Source organism: Patiria miniata, unplaced genomic scaffold (genome assembly GCF_015706575.1).
Source record: "Patiria miniata isolate m_02_andy unplaced genomic scaffold, ASM1570657v1 HiC_scaffold_4, whole genome shotgun sequence".
NCBI classification, from domain to species: domain Eukaryota; kingdom Metazoa; phylum Echinodermata; class Asteroidea; order Valvatida; family Asterinidae; genus Patiria; species Patiria miniata.
The window spans coordinates 8,663,719-8,676,891 of NW_024037071.1; the positions used below are offsets into that span (position 1 = coordinate 8,663,719).

General features: G+C 41.3%; 2 protein-coding genes and 1 pseudogene across 3 annotated transcripts; 2 read left to right on the forward strand and 1 right to left on the reverse strand.

The window, feature by feature from the left end:
- Positions 1 to 936: 936 nt before the first annotated feature.
- LOC119740013 lies at positions 937 to 3,824 on the reverse strand. The gene is made up of 5 exons (XM_038215202.1): positions 3,624 to 3,824; positions 2,650 to 2,730; positions 2,198 to 2,320; positions 2,037 to 2,086; positions 937 to 1,782 (listed from the first exon to the last, which is right to left on the reverse strand). Exons 1-5 carry the CDS (start codon positions 3,724 to 3,726, stop codon positions 1,702 to 1,704), a joined length of 438 nt encoding a protein of 145 aa, XP_038071130.1. The 5' UTR covers positions 3,727 to 3,824; the 3' UTR covers positions 937 to 1,701.
- A 2,196-nt stretch (positions 3,825 to 6,020) lies between these two features.
- LOC119740176 lies at positions 6,021 to 9,357 on the forward strand. Of its 2 annotated transcripts, none has more exons than XM_038215393.1 (3): positions 6,021 to 6,172; positions 7,275 to 7,779; positions 8,224 to 9,357. In XM_038215393.1, the coding sequence occupies exons 2-3, from the start codon at positions 7,299 to 7,301 to the stop codon at positions 8,673 to 8,675; spliced, it is 933 nt and encodes a 310-aa protein (XP_038071321.1). In that variant the 5' UTR covers positions 6,021 to 6,172; positions 7,275 to 7,298; the 3' UTR covers positions 8,676 to 9,357. The 2 variants fall into 2 exon arrangements, with proteins under 2 accessions (XP_038071321.1, XP_038071322.1); XM_038215394.1 differs by having other exon boundaries at positions 7,284 to 7,779.
- Positions 9,358 to 10,556: 1,199 nt separating this feature from the next.
- On the forward strand, positions 10,557 to 11,478 carry LOC119740090 (annotated as a pseudogene).
- The last annotated feature ends 1,695 nt before the right edge of the window (positions 11,479 to 13,173 follow it).

The following is a 13,173-nucleotide window of genomic DNA, read 5'->3' on the forward strand; positions in this document are numbered from 1 at the left end:
CACTGCTATTTCGAACTATATGATAAGCCTACTTGAAACTACAACAAAAGGGATCGGTTTGAAGCGAATTAACCAGGAATTTTCATTCAGCCGTGGCCCTCTACTCCTCGTTTGTCAATCCTTAATTTAATTTATGATGTGGATTCGACAGCAACAGCAGGTTTAGCAGTTTTTGCCGTAGTGTCATTTTTATTTGGTGGGACATGAGGGCAATCGTCTCTTCATCCGTACTGATAACTAAACAGGTTTCTTTTACTGGTCTCCGTAAAATAAAAAGGGAGGGGGTTCATAGCTATGTGGGCGTTGTTCAAAGCTGTTCAAAATATCGTTGGCCCGCAGCTTCCGAGATCTTTCCGATCGAGCTTGTTGGTTTTAGCATATTGTTTGCTTGTTTGACTACTTTTGTCGACTTTTTCGACGATAAAGATGTTTTGTCCATAATTGAAGCATTTTTAATCTGCTCTAGAAACTCTTTTTTTTTGGTTCCTCTATATATTTAAGATGTTTCCCCTTTGTAAAGCGGGTTTTGTACGCAGAGGGCGCCCTTCCTAAACCAGGGCCCATGACCACGGACCGCGTCGTATAAAAATATTAATATGTCTTCCGTGCCGATGACTTTGACTTTTGGTGCCATATACAACAGCGTGACTGCTCACTGATGCACTCCAAGCACAATAGTATCGTGGCCCTGAAGGGACATCACACATCGCAAGTATCTTTGCAAATATTGGCGAAAATGTTTGCGATGTCGCAAATATTATCGCAGTCGTGTAATATCGCCCGTTGCAAGAATTGCAATTTTTTCTGACACTGATATTTGAATGTCATTATTGAAGGTGTAAACAGCCGGGCTAGCGGGGCTGATTGTGACGTCACCCAGTCTTGGTGGCTAACACTCAAACACTGACCAATCCATACACATTTCTGACTTTTTTTTTTTAAAGATGACAAGATTTAATTCAAGGATGTGTTTCTTGTATACAAAGTTATACTTCCAAACATATTCACGAAATTATAGTGCTTTCTTTTTGTTTTGGTGTATAGACCCTAGCAAAATATGGTAGTAACTCAAAATGCTGAAAGATCCTAACTAGTCATATTCACGGCTTTCTTCGACTGTCAACTCATTTCATCTTAAGTCATGAAATGTTTTTTTTTTTTTTTTTACATAAATTTGTAAATTTTGCATGTGCTTTGTAAATTTCACAATAGTTTCAACAGTGTTTTTTTTAAAAGAAATTAGAAACAAAAATTTGCTAATAATCATGTGGATTAGTTTTCTGTTTACACTGTTGATAATCAACATAATGGCAATATTCTGAGTACAACTCCTGTAATGTATACTTAAGAAAACATGTCGTCATGAATTATACCTTAGGGAGACACCAGACATCGGACATTTCAATGTCTCCTTAATGTCACAACTCCTATTTAGAGGCAAAGTTACGTCGCAAATAGGCTAGATTGATTGCTCGTGGTCCAAAACATAAATATACCAAAATTCGTGGGGAAGGATAAGGAAAATGGCTTTAGGGGTAATTACAACCCTATGGGAATGTCTCCCTAAGATGACATTTCCATTGATAATGATTACGTTTAATTGTCTTCGAAATAATGACATTTCAGTGTCATATCGACAAGGCTGCAGTAAATGTGAACCCATTATGGTCACATGACAAAGTCATGACGTCATGAAGCTTACTACAACTTCCCCCTCCCCCTAGCACAGAGCAACAGTTTGCCATCCTGGTTACGCAGGGTTGCATTCGCCACGTAGTAAGTCTGAAAATAAATAAGAAAAAAAAACCTTGCATAAATTTCACACTTCAGAAGCAGTGCATATAATGCTCAATTCATGTCTCAAGTAATGTCTCAAGTTCAAGAGTGTCAGTTGATAGAGTTCGCACGCCCCTCTCCAGCTCGAAGCCTAATCTTTTTTTGTGCACAGCCCCTCCCCACTCAGAATTTGAAGAAGAAAACTATCAAAAATAAACAGACATAAATTGATCCGAGGATTGTGTGTAAAAAGGCCTTACCTCCTTGAAGTTGTCGTCCACCCATACTGTCCCGGAAATGACTCTCGTTTCTATAAAAACGAAGTTTAAATAAAAATGACATCAGATAAAACAAAGCAGTTACGTCAACGAATCATAAAGTTCAGTGGTCCGAGGTTCGAGTCCCAGTCAAGTGAACTTACCTCCCTTGCTGATATAGCAGCCTTTAGGATCAATGGTCTCGCCGTTAGCGCAGTAAGCATCTTTGTAGTAATAAGGCCAAACGTTGAAGTAAGCTTCAATAACCCCAACGATTAAGTCATAAGCTAAACATAAACAAATAAGACAATTCACTAAATCTGATTAATTTCAGGAAATTGAATTCGGCTGCGTGTTATTTTGGTTTATTAATATTATATACCGTGCTATATTTTCTCTCATTCATTTGAGTCTTTGTTATGGTTGTGATGTGGATAGTAAATTACAATCTTCTCAATCCGACGATTTTGCAACTGGCCTTATATTGATTGTCTGACAAACGTGGTTCGTATGATAAGTAATATACTAAACTTGAATAACCATTATGATAAAAGAACAAACACACAAATCACCCCCCCTCAAAAAATACCCTAAAACAAGCAACAAAAGCCCTTACCAGCCACAAATTCGACAGTGATGTTGAGTGCCTGTCTGAGTTTGGGTGGGTTAGGAGACAGGGTCAGATTGAATGGCGGACCTATCAATCAAATCAAGAAAAAGATCGATTAATATCGATCAATAAAATATCTATTTAATCAGTCAGTCGGTTGGCCGGTCGGTCGATCAGTCAATTATCCATTCAATCAATCAGTAGATCTATCAATTAGTCGATAGATCAATAACCCATTCAATTAATCAGTAGAGAAATCAGTTATCCATTCAATCAATCGATAGATCAATCAGTTATCCATTCAATATCGATAGATCAATCAGTTGTCCATTAAATCAATCAATCAATCGGTTGGTCGCTCTGTGGATAGATCAGTCAATTTATCCTTTCAATCAATCAGTGGATAGATCAATCGATCTATAGACCTATTTTTAATCCATTTATCAATCAGATGGGTTAGGAGACACTACCGGATTGGCCTATACATCAAGATCATATCCTGAGACAGTACAGACGTATAAATCGAACAGTTGCTATTTTCTAGAGTGTTAATCATCATGGCTGAGTGTCTAAACATTGTAATTCAAAGTGTTGCTACAGCTGCCGCAGACTCTACCTTTCTGTTCGCAAATTAGACGGAAACTCAACATTTCTCGTCTTTCCTTTTCCTGTATTTTTCATTTTGTACAGTCCCACTTGCTACAATGCGCTCAATAAGTTATATCGTCTGTGATGTCCAAGTCAGTTACCGTCTTATTTACAGGTTTATTTCTGTCCAATAACTAACTACAGATTAGTAAAAGTCAAAGAGTAGTAAAAGCGGTTACCCTGAACATGTTTTAAGTGATTGATCCAAAGTTGAGATGATTTCTCACGATAAATTTGGCGATCGATGTTCCGACTATAACAAGTTGTGAATTCTTTCCCATTACTCATTTAATGTAAGTTCTATCCCACAGAGTGTGGTTTGCCCAACTTACCACAATTCTCGTATTCAATATTCGGTCCTACTTTGATGATTTCTTCGTGAGATATCACGACAAATGCGACGAAAATAAGCAACCTGGTCAGACCAAACGCCATGATGCTTGCAGCTCAGGAAGACACTTGTACTAAATGTTGTTCCGTGTTTTCGTCTGTGGTTCAATGGTGAGCTGATATACCAATAAAAATGTGTAGACTTCCTGGTTATTTTGTGTGCGCAGCACATGGAAAGCTCCGAGTGAAATATAAATTGTGCAATTGGGATGTGAATGTTTGTGTAGGCTTTCATTTCCTTCTTGAACTCGTTGTGTTCAGTCATGTGATGTTCCATATCTATCTAGCTGCGGGATAGCAGCTCAATAAATCATCATATCTCTCCGTTAGTCCGTTAGAGTTAGTTAGTAACGAACGTTGACATTGTCTATTGCTGCATACATACTTTGACCGATTTCAACCAAACTTTGTCAAAAGTATCAGTAGCCCAGCCCCAACATACCACATGACCAAATTGGGGTCAAAGGTCATCATGTGGTCACTGGGGTCAAAAACCTGTTTTTTTTTTTAACTCTAAACACTAATTTCAGAAATAACATGGCATAATCACGTGACTCATGCGATGAACACGAATTCGATGGTATCGGTTCGCGCGACAGTTGGTTAAAAGTAGTCCCTTAATTTACCCAATACTGGTTAAATGTACCCGATCTTAACCATCGTTGGGTAAATCGACTATTTTTAACCAACTGCTGCTTAACAGGTGAACAGCCCAACGGTTGGTTAAAAAAAAATTAACCAACGTTGGGCAAAATATGCCCAACGTTGGGCCAACGTTGGGCAAAATTGGACAATTTTACACACAACGTTACGTTGGTTAGAATGTTAACCAACTTTTTTAACCAACATAATTTTAACCAGCGTTTTGAGAGTGTGAAGGGGGGGGGGGGGGCGCTGGTCACTATCAATGTTAGACAATAGCTAGCGCCATGTAATTTCCACAGGACATTCAATCAACAGCTGGCCACTCGCGAAAAACAGGGTTTTGGAAAAAAAAAACACAACTTAGCCTAGGCAAAAAATGCACTTTAGCCCCCCCCCCTCCCCACCAAAAGGGGGTCCGGTTTCTGGTCTGCGCGCGCGTCGCCGTAGCCATGCGCGTCGGCAAATTTAACATTTTTTTTTCAATGTATATGATGTCTCAAAACCGCTAAACTCACTGGTTTGACTGGAATCCTGCTGCTGCACAATTTTAACGTGTTTTTAGATGGGGTTACGATCGAGTAATTATAAGCTTTATGTGGCCTCTCTCGGCTCCCATATATTTTGCACTAAAATAAGTCGGGCACCATTATTTTGCAGTCATCAGCCGACATTTGAAGAATACAAAAGTTAAAAAAATAATTTAAAAAGAGCAAAAGCCGCGTCGCCTGACCACTTTTGGGACAAGCTCCATACCAGAAACCGAAGACTTTTTTTGGCCTTATGTACTTTTCAACCAGCTAATCATGTTTACGCATAGGACTCTCCGGTTGCCAATTTTCTAGGGGGAGGGGCGACATTTTGGATCGGGAGGGGGGGTGCGCGCCACCCACGCTACGCCACTTCCTGCGCCCCGCTCCAACCAGGTTCGTCTTGTCTATCTAACCTTTCTGGCCGAGGCTGTCAGCTCAGTGGCTATTTATTCACTTCAAAGACAGGCAATTTTACCCACAATTCATTAGAAAATATATGCCCCGCTTAAAATGGGTTTCGCCCAGTGGCCGCAGGGGGGGGGGGGGAGGCAAAGGGGGCAACTTGTCTCCCCTGACGGATTTTTTTTTAAAGAATTTTTTCAGTAAGTTTTTCCATCAATGGTTAGAGAGTTCTGACATCAGGCCCCCCCCCCCCAAAAAAAAAATCGGCACTATTAGATTTTCCAGTATGCAGTTTTGAAGAGCGCCCCCATTTGGAAGATAGGTTCAAACAAAATTGCCTACATTTCGGCGCAAATGTGCGGTTGCCCCCCCCCCCCCCCCCCCCCCCCCCCCCCACACCAACAAAAGCTGGATTCGCTACTTTCGCCTCCATTTTCGGCACCCCCTTTCCGTAAATGCTGGATATCCCACTAGTGGTTTCAGAAAGCCAACTTAAACAAATCTTCACATTTTATGTGAAGTGCAAATTGCCCATAGTGTGCCAGATGAAAAAAACCATGCTGATTAAATTTTAAGCATGATTTAGGCCTAAGTAACTATTACGAGCCGCATGCGTATCCCGTTTGCGTACCGTTTCTAATGGTTCCTACTAATTTGCATACAAATTCTAAAAACCTGAAGAATGTAATCGAGTCCTTAACAAACCTGTACTGCCAGGCAAGTTATTGCGTAATCCTATCTGGTACTAAGAATACTATAATTTTTCCAGATGAGCTGTTTTTGTTGGGGTTGAAGTCACTGAATGGGCGTGGTGCAGACGAGTACTGCATCGAGGTTTGCATTGGGCTTAAGGGTATCGTGTTTAGCTGTGCCGGCTGAGAGTAGAGACCCCTAAGAGACAAGCAAAAGACCGGGTAAGAATTATTGAGTTTCATTCAACATCTTGTTTCATTTTAATAAGGATTGAATTAATTATAAGACTACATTGTGGTTACCATCCACTGTTGAATTTGGGACCTCACACAAAATACTTAAAAGGTATAAATAACACTAACACTCATGTCCACTTTATGGAAGTGCATTGTGAACAAGGAAAGACTCTCAGTGCTTTGGATTACAACATACAAACTGCTCATTAATTTTAACCCTAAAGGGGCCGGGGCGGATTCCGCCCCCCCCCCCCCTCGACTTTTTCCGCGATAGCCTTTAAACTTTTTTTTCGCGACCCGAGCTTTTATGACTTTTTAGCCTCGAGCCTTGCGCATCTTTTGACACCAAAAACATAAAAATCGGACATGGGGTTGTCGCGCAGCGAAAATTTTTCCGGCGCTATACGCCGTGAAAAACTTAATTTTCCCATATACGTCGTGTACACAGACCAGAATTGCCATAATTAATTAGCCATAATTCCAAACCCCTTTGACCTTTGGTCATGAAATTTCTTTGGTATGTTTATGAAGAGTTGCTCTATGCATGTACCGAGTTTCAAATTTTTCATCACTCGATGGCCGAGATCTTAGTGCCCCCCCCCCCCCCCGGCTGAGAGATGGTCGAAATAACCCGGCCCCTTTAGAGTTAAATGTTGAAGAAGCGTTTAAAATGGTAAATAGGACTATAAAAAGGCCCGGAAAATTTAATTAAAGTTGAATGTCGATTATGAGGGACCCTCCTCTGGAAAATGTATATCAAAATCATCCTGACGTCACTGTTTCATCAAAGGGCACAGAGCGCCCTCGCATCAGCCCTTCACTGCGGAGAGCTTTTAGTTGTTGCTTGTTTACAGAGAGATAGAGAGAGCACTTAGCGCAATCTCTCTATACAACCGAATAGTCAGATTTGCAATATTGGGGAAAAACATGAATTTGGCACTGAAAAAACACTTCCAATTTTTAGCAAGAAAATAGAAACCAATTCTCGAAAAACTGTTTACAACCATAAGAAGTGTCGTCAGGTTAATGCAGTCTTTCATACAATTGTCCTATATTTAAATTCTAAAAAATACCCATACTTTATTTGGATAACCAGTGGAAAACCAACAAGATGACGAATCTGACGAGTAGGCTCTTCTTGGGTTTACCCCTCCTCCTGCTTCTCTCGACAACCGGAACTCTGGCTCTGTCTACCTTCCATCAAGATGTCGCCTTCTCGTACATCGACACAGAGGACATCACTCAGTTCCCCCGAAACACGTATGACGAGCCCCCTCTACTAGATCGACTTGGCACCGGACCTGTCTTTGTTGCTCCGTTCCCTGGAACTTATGTCTTCTCCTTCCACGCACCGGGTACCGGGAAAAACTTCTCGGGTCCACCATCCCGCATCAACTACCAATTCAGCTGGTCTCCTGGTGGTGTTAACCCCCAGTCCGTCTTGCGACTGACTGGAGATGGCCCTGTAGCCGGTCACGCTCTGCTGGACTTAGAGTCCGATGATCGCGTTATGATTGAGATACTGAGCGGATCTGCCACGCCCATTGTAAATACCACAACCCCTGTGATATTTAATGGCTTCCTGCTGTACCGTAAGTTTTCCGAAGTTGTTTCATATCTTTGAAAAAAAATCTGTTTGGTTTTTTAATGCTGCGACTTGTTTCCGAGCAAGTAACCAAAGTTATTAAAACTACAAGTTTACTTTTACAAGGGGAAATTTTAACATTATGCCGGCCTGTTTGCTATTTTGTCAAGAACAAAAAAAAATTGGAATTTCAAGATGACAATAAAATCGTTCGGACATCATTCGACATAATTGGACACCTGCGGGGGCGCTCTTCAAGTTGTGTGGACAGGCGTGATTTTAGTGTTGCCATTGCACATCGGGCCTGCGTTCCACCCTTGCCAATGTCTATGATATTCAAACGTGTCACCGTTAACGAATAAGAACTTTCCAAATGGCGATGTGTAGACGAAGTTGCACGTTTGAATGCTTTAAAACGTTTACGTTTGTATGTTTTTTTTCCCCACCTCAGATCGGTGTCTGTGTTCGCCACTCGTGCTCCGTCAGTCGGCCTTTTCCGCATCACGAAAGAGCACGGGACTCGGCCCCGGCACACTTTTCATTGACTACTTTGAAATGGATCTTGGCCGCGAGGACGAGTTCGACACCGCAAATGGCATCTTCACGGCCAGCCTTCCAGGCATTTACGTCTTCATGTACTCCTTCCCAAACCAAGGAGTGGGCAGACCGGGCTCAGTCACCGTGAGCTTGACCGTCAACGATGCCGTCAAAAGCAGCGTGACATCGGTTAGCTCAGCCGCTGCTATCGTGGAGTACGCCGGTACCACGGTCGTACTTGACCTGGTGGTAGGAGACAGGGTTAGACTTGAGAAAAGAGGCGGACAGCTAGACATACCAGAGGTCTATGTTGGTGGGACGCTTGAATACGTTTCACCGATATTGTTTTCAGGGTTCCTATTGTAAGCTGTTCACACGCCACCCATACGGCTAATACGCATTATTAATAATCATTACGATTCTTTGGTGTCGTTACTAAAGGGTCATGCAGTGAAATTTTCTTTGGAACACATTTTGTGACATTCTACTCCTCTTATATGAAACTACTTGACATCCCTTTTGGTTGATTAAAAGTGCACTTCTTTAAACTTAAAAAAACCTGAAAATATGATTTACCTGACAACTGAGGGCGAAGTTGCTGTGATGTCATTTCAGGAAGACACTGATAAGTTCAGGGATTTTCTTGTCAAATTGTGATCAAAAAATTTGCTTATTGAAAATATATGTAAGAGAAGGTAGCTCATTGGTTTAAAGCTATGTACTCGCACAACAAAGTGACCAAAGAAAAGAACATTACGACAGCAAAAATATCCCAAACTCGCAACGTTTTTGTGCTGAAATAGCTGTAACATTGAGAATTCTGCCCGGAATGACTTCATTGTTTTGCGCATGAATATGGAAATTTGTATCAGCATACAAATCAAAAAGGCACCAAAATACCCTTTAAAATGTCAAAACGAAACTTGGAAATAAGGTTAGGCCAAAAAAAAAAAGGTCTCCGGTTTCTGGTATGGAGCTTGCCCAAAAAGTGGTGCAGCGACGCTGCTTTTGTTTGTTTGGATTTTTTAACGTTTTTTTTTCTTCAAATGTCGGCTGATGACTGCAAATGTTGCCAGACTAAACTTAGTGCAAATATAATGGGAGTCCTGAGAGGCCACATAAAGCTTATTCTCGATCGTAACCCCATCTAAAACTTGAAACGTTAAAATTGTGCAGCAGCAGGATTTCAGTCAAACCAGTGAATTTGGCGGTTTTGAGACATCATCTTTCATTGAAAAAAAAAGTTTTTTTTGTTTTCATTTTGCCGACGCGCACGGCTACGGCAACGCGCGCGCATACCAGAAACCGGAGATTTTTTTGGCCTTTAATGGGACACAAGGTGCTTCTACAAGGAGAGCATTTGAGAATACATTGCATGGGCCCTTGAAGCAAACTACCATCTGAACTGGTGGTCATATAACGTCATCATGGTCTCCTTGCTAGTAATTTCACCAAAGTTAAATCGTTGTTTATTTGTTAATTTTCCGAACATTCATTGTATGCATCTAAGCGTTTGTACTGGATTTGTGATAGTAAAGATAAATTGTATGATAACTATAGTAATAAAATTGTAAGTTCGTTCAATTCCTAATGTACTAGCTCGTGTAATGGAACTGTTCTTTGTTTGTGCCTCTTTGATTAATGTATGTGTCGCTTTCACAGTGCATGTGCCTCTTCAATTGATGTACTATGTGGGCACCTCTTTTGTTAATGCGTGTGCCGCTTCAATTAATGTGTTTTCACTTTAATAAATGTGTACAATTAAGGCAAAAAAAACCTCTTGTTTGCGAAATTGAAACAATGGCTTTCTTTGGTTCCAATTAGTATTGTTTTGTAATTTGGTAGAATTCGGGATTAGTTTGCTGAGGGCGCCCCACTCGGCTCCCCGGGCAATTTTGATTGACGATTTCATTTGTTGCGGTCTATTAACATTTCGTGATTGTCTGGAGTAGAGGACGAAAGCTGCAAACTTCCTCTTCACGTCTCCGACGATTCGTCTTGTTCGTGGACAGAATGTAGGGCAATTAAGGATATCCATTTTATTGGACGGCTACAGTGAAGTAGGCCTACATGTTTTCGGCTTCCACGCACATCGAACATAATGCATGGTACATGGAGCCATGCATTCATGTCGAGACTTTTTGTAGGTGCTTGAAATCGTCCGGGTGCTCGTTCCTGAGCTGTCCACAGTGTTACATTTACAGAGTATACAACAATATTCATGCTGCCAGCTAAAAATGATATTATTATGAAAATGGAAAATTTAACAATTGGAAACGACTTGGAAGCAGGCCAGGTATCGCATGCTTACAGGATGTGGATTTGAGTGTGTGTTCTCTACTGTTTATGTTTGGTGCGCTTGAACGCCCTAATCATGCGTGTGTATTGGACCAAGCACCACAAGACCACCACTCACATATTGATCTTTGGGCTAGCCTTAGCGGACTTCATGGTGTGTATATCTCTGCTAGGAGATGTGATCAGGAATCTTTACGTTCTCATCGGGCATTGGGAGCCACATTGGTTTGTTATTTTCAGACCACTTTGGTCATATTTGGACGGGGCTCTCTGTGTGTCTCACGGCATTAATCGCGGTGCATGGATCGTTACGAGTGCGTGTGCCGTCCGGCCCGGGAGTTGTTCAAGCCCTGCCGCGATAAGACAGCGATCGCGATAGCCCTCGTGGCTCGTGCCGTGTATCGTTGCAGAAACTCCAAACATTATCAACACAATCTGTTTCTGTGGAATAACAGACCAGCCCACACTGATCATGCAAGTCATTGGATTTATCCTCGCGGTCTTAACGATCGGAATCTGCTACAGTAGGATCTACGCGACCATCCGACGAAACGTAAAAGTTGGGATTCATTCAGCTGGACACGCACCGAGGCCCTGTCCCGTCCGCGCTGGCAAAAAGACCGCAGTGAATCAGGAATTCCCTCTGGCCACCATGACCTACGGGAACAACAACTCCTTGAACCCACCAGGCGCTCCAAGTGGACATTCAGAGTGTTGCCCAGATCCTAATCCACGAAATCTGCAAAATGCGTCTCCAGAAATCATGACGAAGAACACCAAAGTGAGCCAGAATGCCGATGGCGAGACGGCGCGACCTTCCCCTCGAGATGTCGGTACACTGGTACCAGTAACCAGTGAACGTACAAAGTGACCACCGCTGTTCGCCGCCAAACACCGGCTGATAGGCCAGCAATTCTGCTACAGAGGAAGACCACGCGAATGCTGTTCCTTACCAGTATCGTGTTTGTTCTGACGTGGATACCATTGTGGATCTGCGAGGCACTGCGATTCTCCACTGACGCAGACGACAACATTTTCGTCGAAGTATGGCCATGTTGGGAAGGCGTGTTATCTTTATCAACAATGCAGTCAATCCCTTGATCTACAGTCTTGCGAATAAAAGATTCCGCGGAGAGTTTGTCATTGAGCTGCGAAAGCTATCTCCAATGAAACGTCGTTAAAGAATTTAAAAAGAATACGAAGCTGTTTGCATCCTTAACACTGTCGTTGCATGACAGTCCCCCTCCCCCCAAAAAAAATCAACCAGCGGTTGTTAAAACCCTTGCCGTGTCACTATCTTGTTCATGAAAAAAAGATGGAAAAAATCTCAAGATTGCCATAAAAATGCACATTGAAGATGCTAGCAAATTTGACACGGGTTCCAGTACTAGGTTGGATTTTAGCAGTACAGCTGTTCTATAAAGCAACGATATACATGTAATACGGAAAGTAAAAAGGAAAAGAAAAAAAAAGTGTTTTGTGTTGTGCACTAGTTCGTGTGTGTATAGACAACAACTATCAAAACAAAACAAACAAACTTATTATTAACGATAAAAAAACTAAATAAGGTCAAAGAAAAGGTGACAACCATAATTATTTTTCAAACTTATTGAGCCATTATATTTCATTTCGCGCTAATTTGCACAATTAATTTCTACGTTTTAGAGGCCATTAAAATTAAAGGCTTGGCTTAGCCCAGGTTTTTCTTTCATTTTCATTTTTCTCATTGACAAAACTGGATCATGTAAACAATATTTTAATTACATGTGTTGTAGACAAACAGAACAGTCACCTATCAATGTTCCAGCCATTATTTCAAGCTTGGAATGAGGCACAAGATCAAACAAACCAGATGGTACAAGAAAAAGCTGGGCAACAGAAACGAAACAAACAAATTCCAATAAAAAAAATGAACAATTGAACAAACAGGCTGGTTATTGTGATGGCAAGCAGCCATCGTCTGGTCTATGCATGTTTGCTTGCCCATACAGCAAGAAGATAATATTAATTATTTTACGTCGTGTTCCATTCGTTCACCATTGAAAAGTTGACAATAATAGAGAGGTGTACATTATAGAGGAGGAATGGGTCCACCTTTAACCAAAACATTTTTTTTGAGAAATTAGTCATTATAAAACTACGAAATGAAATTACCTATAATATAATGGGGTTGATATTGTGTACTTTGACAAATTGGATCCAGAAATGCTAATTCTATCATTTGAAATCTCATGCCCGTTTTGCTGTTTCTTTTAACTAAGTACAGCATGTTCTTGCATAAAATTTAGTTAAATGCATATTCTACAAGCTTTCTCCTCGATTATAATGACTTTTTAATAATCACATGCATGCTGGTTGTCGGTATCTGTTGCTATTGATCCTTTAAATATTCTGTTTGACAATTCTTCTTTCGTGTCCGTCATCTATGTTTCAAATGTTCGGCCAGGCTCTTGCGCAGTGAACAGCCTTCTCGTTTGCCACCGCTAGATCTTCCAGGCAGCACTGTTCACCAAGAAGTGGGCATATTAGTAGGTGTGGCATGGATTGTGCAGATGTTCCACATTCA

Bases quoted from the DNA above. Each gene is read 5' to 3' on its own strand.
- LOC119740013 (XM_038215202.1), bottom strand. From the start codon at position 3,726: ATGGCGTTTGGTCTGACCAGGTTGCTTATTTTCGTCGCATTTGTCGTG. The intron at 2,731-3,623 runs GTAAGTTGGGCA...TTTGATTGATAG, and splicing joins TATTGAATACGAGAATTGTG to GTCCGCCATTCAATCTGACC. The intron at 2,087-2,197 runs GTAAGTTCACTT...TCGTTTTTATAG, and splicing joins CTGCTATATCAGCAAGGGAG to AAACGAGAGTCATTTCCGGG.
- LOC119740176 (XM_038215393.1), top strand. From the start codon at position 7,299: ATGACGAATCTGACGAGTAGGCTCTTCTTGGGTTTACCCCTCCTCCTG. The intron at 7,780-8,223 runs GTAAGTTTTCCG...TCCCCACCTCAG, and splicing joins TAATGGCTTCCTGCTGTACC to ATCGGTGTCTGTGTTCGCCA.